This window comes from Octopus bimaculoides, chromosome 8 (genome assembly GCF_001194135.2).
Source record: "Octopus bimaculoides isolate UCB-OBI-ISO-001 chromosome 8, ASM119413v2, whole genome shotgun sequence".
NCBI lineage: Eukaryota > Metazoa > Mollusca > Cephalopoda > Octopoda > Octopodidae > Octopus > Octopus bimaculoides.
Genome location: NC_068988.1, coordinates 74,242,759 through 74,252,380, shown reverse-complemented (window position 1 = coordinate 74,252,380; position 9,622 = coordinate 74,242,759). Strand labels below are relative to the sequence as shown.

The 9,622-nt window shown below is 31.7% G+C and overlaps 1 protein-coding gene across 3 annotated transcripts in view; it reads left to right on the top strand.

Annotated features, from left to right (window-relative positions):
• The window catches only part of LOC128248589 (zinc finger protein 253-like), a 14,292-nt gene extending 4,676 nt beyond the window's left edge, over positions 1-9,616 (top strand). For 2 of the 3 annotated variants that reach the window (XM_052970180.1, XM_052970179.1), the window contains exon 2: positions 7,966-9,616. In XM_052970180.1, the coding sequence (XP_052826140.1) occupies positions 8,380-9,144 (765 nt within the window). In that variant the 5' untranslated portion in view covers positions 7,966-8,379 and the 3' untranslated portion in view covers positions 9,145-9,616. Of the gene's footprint in view, positions 1-36; positions 5,887-7,965 lie in introns of those variants that run through there. The other variant, XM_052970181.1, reaches the window with a different exon arrangement.
• The last annotated feature ends 6 nt before the right edge of the window (positions 9,617-9,622 follow it).

The window sequence follows — 9,622 nt, the reverse complement described above, 5'->3', positions numbered from 1 at the left end:
AGTAAAAATTATACTAATCAAAATGTTGTTGCAGTTCAAACTGAAACTTAAACGTAAGAATCAGAACTAAAGGTTTATTAGAAATAAAAATATGAATGAAAGATTAAACTTTATATAGCTTAAGTCTTAATAAAAAAACCTTTAACGATATTATCTATAACTATAGTATAGCTGAGTTTGTGAGTGTGTGTGTTGCATCTATAGAAATCCACATTTTCCACTTTTTCGTAAAATTTTTTACATCAATGGAATTTTCTCGATGTGAACTTTCCAGTGCAGTGATTAGATTTTTTAAATTCCATTTACTTTGTGTGATTTAAGGGAGATTTGGCTGTTATTTCTAGCAACTTTCATATTTCTTCCCTTCTACCTGTAACAGCGTTCTTACACATCGATCACGCGTTCAACATATAATATAGAGAGTAAGAGTAAAAGAGGGAGAGAGAGAGAGAGAAAGTGATACATACAAAGTCATAGATTAACTTGGTTTACCTTTTCACTCTTACTTCTTCTTCCTCTCTCTCATTTAATACCTTTCCTCTACCTCTAACATATTTTTCATGATATAGAAACGTAAAAACACACAACCACACATACGTGATCTGTGACAACAACACACATAAACACATACACACATCAACATTATAGATATAAGATTTACTTTGTGTGTGTTTATTATACAAACACGCACATGCGTTGCTATCTTATAACTGTCTTCCGTTTTCCCTTCTTTTCTTTCTCTCTCTTCATTACTCCCATTCTATATTCCTTTCTCTCTTCCTGTCTCCCTCTTTTTTTTACAAGTTTAAATGGTCCCACTCACACAAAGCACTAATAATAAATTGTTTTGTTTAAGTTAGCACTACACTCTGAGTGGTTGGCGTTAGGAAGGGCATCCAGCTGTAGAAACTCTGCCAAATTAGATTGGAGCCTGGTGTTGCCATCCGGTTTCACCAGTCCTCAGTCAAATCGTCCAACCTATGCTAGCATGGAAGGCGGACGTTAAACGATGATGATGATGATGATGATGAGGACATGATAGAAAGGAGAAAGATATTCATTGCAAATCAGTGAACTTCATTAGAAATGTGGGTAATTTTTCAGATTAACACCCGCACGATTTTCACTATGGTGTTAGGGTTAGGATTAGGGTTAGTGTTACAGTTACGGTTTTAAGGTTAGGGTTTTAGGGTTAGGGGTTAGGGTTTGGGTTAGGATTAGGGTTTTAGGGTTAGGGTTAGGTAATCGTGCGGGTGTTAATCTGAAAAATTACCGAAATGTGAAAACTGCCGACCCTGCCATCTGTTATAACTTTTGTTGTTCTGTTTAATATGTACATAGATTATGCCTACAAAGAAGAGAGTTTGCTGGGGAAAGAATGCAACCGGTTTAAAAAGACAGCAACAGACTGCACCAATTCACCACATTCCAGAAGCTACTTCAAACATAATGCAAAATGGTGCATCAACATCTATTGCCCAATCTGATAGAATTCTAGCAGAACTGTGTAGCAACAGATCGCCAGCAATTGCTTCATCACAAATTGCCGTCCTAGCTCCTGCGAAAAGGGATTATCCTGCTATGTATAATCAGGGTAGCACAAAAAGTTGTTTTGCACAAGCATTTGTATAGCCAATTATCACAATTTTAAAGTCGGAGCATGAGTTAAGTCCCCTTCTAGCGACTGTGATCCTTCGCAAACGATCACCGTCTATTTTGTAAACAATGTTACGAAACTGTTCGTTTTCGCCGTTTCTCCACAACTAATTTCCAAAGATTAGCTATATTCTTTAATAGAATTGATTTTCGATAGTTTTAATCGATTTAAATTTCCTTCCTATTTGAAAATTAGTTATGAAACACGTGTAGTCATTTTATTGTCTTTATCTTATGATATTTACTTTGTATTATATTATACTCATTTATTGTGCTTTTAATTATTAATTTTTCTATATGTGACTGGATTTTCATCGATGAGTTCATGAACCTTGGTTCTTTTCCCTAAAACTATATATTTATATATATTTTACTCTGAAACTTAATTTAATTTTAATTTTTAATAAATTGATTTTAATTGAGTTTTTACCTGTAATTTTGGATTTTATCCCTAATATTATTATTATGTGTGTATATATATATATATATATACACATACACATATATACACATATACATAAATGTAAATCACAAATGGAAAAAAACCCAACGATACATACACACACACACACACACATTTATATATATGTATGTATGTATATAGATAGATAGATAGATAAATAGATAAATAAATGGAGTTAAACGCAGGTGTTATTGAAATCTTTTTACTTCCGACATATGTTTCAAAGAAAACATTGGTATTATTCCAGAAGGAATAAAATGATGTAAAACAATGCAATCATGTCATCAGGAAAAGAAAGAAACCAAACACATCAGTAAGACATTTTAACAGAATGTGATGACTGCGTATATGATGAAGGGAATGCTAGCAAGTTTTTAAAAATAAAACCGTTAATAGATATAACGTCAAAGGCAGTTTATAGAAAGAGGAGGAGAAAGAAAGAAATTAGCAGAAAACTAATAGTGGAAAGATATATAGCGATAGGAATAAAGCTTAAAGGCTTGTAAGTAGATATATTTAGTGGAAGTGAAATGTAAGAAGACAGTTAAAGGTCGAATTTTATAGAATGGTAAAAATCATGTATACATATGTATATATACACATACATACATGTATATATATATATATACACACACACACACACACACACACACACATACATAATGATTCAAAATCAAGGTGCAGAAATGGCGTATTCCGAATGAACAAGGTAATGTAATCCGATGGTAGAAAGAATTCCGCGAATTAGGTATTCTGAAGTCAGTCAGAAGGTTGGGGTTTATGTGAGCGTGTGGTATATAGTAAATCCCAAAAAGAACAAACAAACACAAAAAAACAACAACGCGAGGACATGGTACATGTAAAGTATTAGCAGATGCTCAAGGGAGGAAATAAAGATGGTTTAACATTTCGAACAGACGCTATTCTTCAGAAACAGAGGAAAGTCCAATAGAAGGTAAGATGGAGGAAGAAAATCTCCAATGATTTCAAAATGTAACTACATGTGAATCACTTCAACATGTAACCACATGTGAATCGTTGGCGATTTTCTTCCGTCTTCCCTTCTATTGGACTTGCCTCTGTTTCTGAAGAAATGCATCTGCTCGAAACATTAAACCATTTTTCTTTCCTTCCCTGAGCGTCTGCTAATACTTTACATGTACCACGTTCTCGCATTGTTGTTTTGTTTGTTCTTTTTGGGATTTACTATATATATATGTATACATCTGTGTGTGTATGTGTATATATATATATGTATATATATATATATACATATATATATATATATGTGTGTGTGTGTTTAGTAGAAAATATTTTAGTGGGGAAACATGGTGGATATATATAAAGCGAAAAGATGAAAAAATATAGAAGATTTGTTTTACATGATTTAAGAGTATATTAGGGCCATGATAATAAAGGTATTATACAATTTTGTGCAAAATCAGGTTTTGTTCTTTCAACATAATTGAAGTAAGGACCAGTTTTGCATTGCTCATCAAACTGAGAGTTGAAAAAGATAAATTGCTAGGGAAGATAATTGTTCACTCATTTATTTTGCAGTAAAGGGGAAGTAAATCTGTACTTTTTTTTTTGTTCTTTTGTGTTCTATAAATTATTTTGGCTTATATCTTCCATAAGATGGGGTAAGTCCTTTATTTTTAATATGGGTTCATATTTAATTCTTTTTTATATTTTTGGATAAATCAGGCTTCTTTGTTCAGTCTTACTTGTGTTGAGGTCCAGAAGGCAAGTTAATAAAATGGGAAAATTATGAATTGTAGTTGTAATTGTTCTGCACATTTGTTAGTGTGTTGACTGAGGTATATTTGGTGATATTGTTGGGGAGGAAATTTGTCTGTGGAACATACATCTCTTTCAGATCCAATTTCCTATTGAGCCAATATAGTTTCGATGGCAGCCCAAGCATCTGGTTGCATAAATGAGGTTTTTGGAGGTGCAAATGAAGTTAGATTTGATTTTGAATATTTGTCCTTGTCAGAAATGGAATTCTGATGCTTCCAAGAGACTGGGACATGTTCTGAAATTAGGGCGACCACACTTTACGACTATTGTGTCCGTTGTTCTAGAGAATAGTTTGACATTGCTGAGAATCTTTTTCAGTATCTTAGGCTGTTTGCTGCTCTTAATGATTTTATGGTTACTTAGAATTTTTTTGTTTATTTTTTGAATCAGTATGTCTAGGAATGGGAGTGCCTCATGGTTGTGTTCCATTGTAAATTGTATGTTGGTGATAATGTTATTGAGAAGTCTTTTGAACTCTAGGAGCTTATCTATGTCTTCATTCCAGAGGATGAAGCAGTTGTCCAAAAATCTTTTCCAATTTTCTTTTATGTATTGGGAGACAGGGTTTCCAAATTTTGAAAAAGACTCCTGATATATTGTTATTTCTAAATAGCTCATTGTTAGATTGGCAATGGTTGGGGCTGCCTTGGTTCCCATTGCAATTCCAAATTTTTGGCAATAAACAGTGGTGTCAAACATGAAATGGTTGTTTTGGAGGATGAATTTAATTGATTCGATTATGAAATCTTTGTTGATCCATTCTGGTATTTCTTATGAATATTTGTCCAGCCAGAAATGGATTGCTTCTATTCTATAACTATGGGGTATGATGGTGTATAAATTAATCACATCAAATGATACCATGATTGTTTCCTCCTTGACTCTTTCTGGAAGGTGATTTAACATATCTTAGTCATCTCTAATATGACTCTTGATATGTTTTAGAAATGGTTTCAGGAGAATGTCCATGAAGCAACTTAATGTATTTCACAGGATGGTCCAGCTACAATGGGCCATAATTTTAGGTCTGCTGGTGTATGTATGTATGTATGTATGCCTTTGGAGATTTTTTGATGGCTTCGTTTATAGTTTGGCTTTTGTAAAGTTTAGGTAGATCATAGAAAAGGCTAGGTTTACATTTATAGTTTATCAAATAGTCTATTTCTTTTTTTTGTTACGTCTTTTCCATGGGTTTGGAGTATTGAAAAGAGGTTTTTCATTATTTTTCAGGGTATGTAATTGTTGACTTTTTTGTAGTGTTCATCATTATTAAGTATGGATACTACTAGATTTTTGTAGTAAAATGTGCCCATTACCACTACTGCACTTCCTTTGTCCGCTTCTTTGATTGTTATTTCCTCACATCCCCCACAAAGACAGAAATAATAATCTCAATGAATTTTGTTACCGCAGTGAAAATTTTCCCTATTATGCCCTGCACAAACAAAAAATTACTTCAAATTTCAGCACCACCCAATGGAAAGAGCTAAACTACAAAACAATGAAGAAATAAGATTGTTAATATTTCACATGACTCCCATCAATATTGCACACAGACAGGAACAGACAAACATGAAACTCATTGATCCAACTTCTCTGTTCTTTTTTTTAAGTTCCTATTATTATTTTCTCTCTGCACTAATGAGTACTATGATAATTTTCAATTCAAATATGAATTTTATCTATGTACAAAACAATTGTATGCATGAATAAACTTCTTATAACTTTTTAACATCTTATCTCCTCCATTTTGACAAATATGATTGGATTTGTAGAACTTCATTCCATGAATTAATCATACACTTAATATTCTAATACTACTATTCATATCTTCGCCAATTTATACCAGTAAACTCACAGCAAAGTATGAAGAATCAATGTTAGAAATCTCTTTTGGAAACCACTCCAATTAAAGGACGAATCCACATTCATTCAACCTGTTACACATGTATATGTGTGCACATGTATGTATATTTGTATAGGTATATATGTGTGTGTGTCTATGTCTGTGTTTATATGTATATGTCTATATGGTATATATGTATGTACATATCTCTTTCTCTCTCTCTCTGTATGTGTGTGTGTATATATATATATATTCAAGTAAAGGATATAAACCTCATTAAGGGATAATAAAATCCAATGAAAATACTGGTTAGTTACCAATCCATAGAAAGTTCAACTATAAGGTAACCATATAAACTGTGGTTCATATATCTATATATTTAAAGAATAAGGAGAAAATGGAGAGGTAATTAATAAAGTATTATTAATTATAAAATATGACAACATATCTGACAGGTATTTCGATTCAGTAATCTTTAGATAATTAATTTATAAAATTAAAATCATTATAAGACAAGTGGCTATAAACCATTAACAGTTAATAGCTGTTATCTCAACATGTATTTCTAATTGGTATATCTTTACTACCTCTGAAAAGATTCATCTTATAATGATTTTAATTTTATAAATTAAATATCTAAAGATTACTGAATCGAAACAGCTGTCAGAGATGTCATATTTTATAATTAATAAATAATATTTTATTAATTACCTCTCCATTTTCTCCTTATTCTTTATATATATATATAGTAACAAACTGAGGAAACGAAATCCTTCAAAGGAGTGTGTTGAACATCCAATTCACTGGTACTTCAGTTGGATACCATATAAATATTGGTATAATTCAATAATAAATATAAATTAAATATAGAGATATTCCATTGACATTCAATAATTTATTTATATTACAATATTACATTAAATACTATGAATATGATATATAACATAACATAATATTATATAAATAATTATAAAAACTGTAAAAGGCCAACAAATTGTTTCAACTTATATATATTTTTTCTGATATATAAAATCACAGTTCAATTATATATAAGTCACTTCAGGGTCCATTGGTTCAGAAAGACGAAATTCGGTCTGGAAAGGACGGCTGGATTGTAAAAGTGACTTGTATATAATTGAAGTGTGATTTTGTATATCAGAAAAAATATGTGTCGAAACAATTTGTTGGCCTTTTATGGTTTTTATAATTATCTATATAATATTATGTTATATTATATTCATAGTATTTAATGTAAGATTGTAATATAAATAAATTATTGAATGTCAATGGAATATTTCTATATTTAATTTACACACACACACACACACACACACACACACATATATATATATATATATATATATATATATATATATATATATATAGTGTTTGTGTGTGTATGTATATTTGTCTGCATATATGTATATGTCTGTATGGATGTTTGTGTGTGTATGTTGATATATATATATATATATATATATATATATATATGTATATATATACACATATCATCTCAACATACTCTCGCCCTTTCCTTCTCTTGTAAGCAGTAATTACTAATGGGCCAGAGGAAGGTCTCTGACCTATCAGAAATTACTGCTGAGATGCTTAAAATATCTTGTGGAGTGGGATATGGTTTAGTTGCCCATATGATTAATCAGGTTATCCAGTAGAAGGTCATATCCAACAACTGATGTTGTAGTATTATAGTCAACTGCTATGAAAGTAAAGGTGGGCCTCAGACAGAAGTAATTACAGAGGTATCATATTGCTGGACCAGGTGATGAAAGTTACTGAAAGGGTCATTGCTCAACTAAGGAAGAGAGTTAACCTAGATGAGATGCAGTTTGGTTTTGTGCCAGGGAGAAGCACTAGTGATGCTATCTTTGTAGTAAGGCAACTGCAGGAGAAGCATTCTATTTCTTTTCATTTTGTCTGTTTATTTTCATTCTACTCATTGTTATTGTTTCTTTCATTTTCTACACTTTCCACTGTTTTACTTGATTTCATACATTATTTATATATCTGTCTCCTCCTTACTTTTCAATCTTTCTTGTTCATCATGAGAAGAGTGGGACATATTGAGTTCAGTTAACTGTTTATATATAAATATAGTAAAATATTTAGTTGAATCTCTGCATTTTAAGTATCTTCTATATCTTACACTATTTCTCATTTTTTTTTTTTTTTTTTTCAGAATATCAGATGGCATTATTACAACATTTTACATGGGATACGTCATCGTCCATATTTATCATCTTTTACAAACTGAAGGAAGATGCTGTGTATAATAAATATAACCCAAATTGTATAAATCTATAATAGAATTACTGTGAAATATTTTGTTTGAACTGCAATTATTGTCATCAATTCTCTACTGCTTGGAATGAGTACAAGATGATTTTGATTGTAATTTAACTTGGATAAATTTACAAAGAAGTTTGCTGCATCTTCAGGTATTGACACAGGTCACATTTGATGTAACTATAGAAAAGTAAATACAAACGTTAAAAAAACAAGAAAACTAATTATTTATTGTAATGAGACAAGAAAAATTATGGACAAGTGAATACTCTGTGTAACTTAAAAATTGATTTTGTTTCCTGAAGAGATGCCGAATGAGTGTGGAAAATCATCATATCACTGTGATATTTGTGATAAATCATTCTCTCAAAGAGGTAACCTAACTACCCACAAACGTATTCATTCAGGAGATAAACCACATCACTGTGATATCTGTGGTAAATCATTCTCTCTAAAATGTAACCTGACTACTCACAAACGTATTCATACTGGAGAAAAACCATATCAGTGTGATGTCTGTGGTAAATCCTTCTCTGGAAGTAGTGATGTAACTACACATAAACGTATTCATACAGGAGAGGCACCATATCACTGTGATATCTGTAAAAAGTCATTCTCTCAGAAAGGTAATCTCACTACTCACAAACGCATTCATACAGGAGAAAAACCATATCAGTGTAATATCTGTTGTAAGTCATTCTCTCGAAATGAGTTAACTGTTCACAAACGCATTCATACAGGAGAGAAGCCATATCATTGTAATGTCTGTGGTAAATCATTTTATCGAAATGATGAGTTAACTACTCACATACGTGTTCATACAGGTGAGAGACCATATCACTGTGATATCTGTGGCAAATCATTTGCTGTAAATAGTACTTTAATTACTCACAAACGTATTCATACTGGAGAGAAACCATATCAATGTGATGTCTGTGGTAAATCATTTCTTCAAAACAGTGATGTAACTAAACACAAACGTATTCATACAGGAGAAAAACCATATCACTGTAATATTTGTGGTAAATCATTCTCTCAAAATAGTCACTTAACAAAACATGCTTGTGTATGAACAAAAAAGTAACTATTTCAATGTCATAAAAAAATCTGCTTTAATTAAAGAAGTTATGTTTTCACACAAGAAAGATGCAATAATGTGATAACAGCCTGCCAACACTATTTTTTATGATTACAACTAGGTCTATATGAATGAGATAACTTACTATTTTTGATAAGACTGTACTCTCAGAATTCTCGTGTATGTCCTGTTTGACATATTTTCATAAAGAACTAAAAGTTAGTGTTGATTTATTTGACATTGAGGAACAGCTACCCACCACATGGTTCTGAGTTCAGTCCCACTGCGTGACACCTTGGGCAAGTGTCTTCTACTATAGCCTCGGGCCGACCAAAGCCTTGTGAGTGGATTTGGTAGACGGAAACTGAAAGAAGCCTGTTGTATATATATATATGTATGTGTGTGTATATGTTTGTATGTCTGTGTTTGTCCCTGCAACATCGCTTGACAACTGATGCTGGTGTGTTTACGT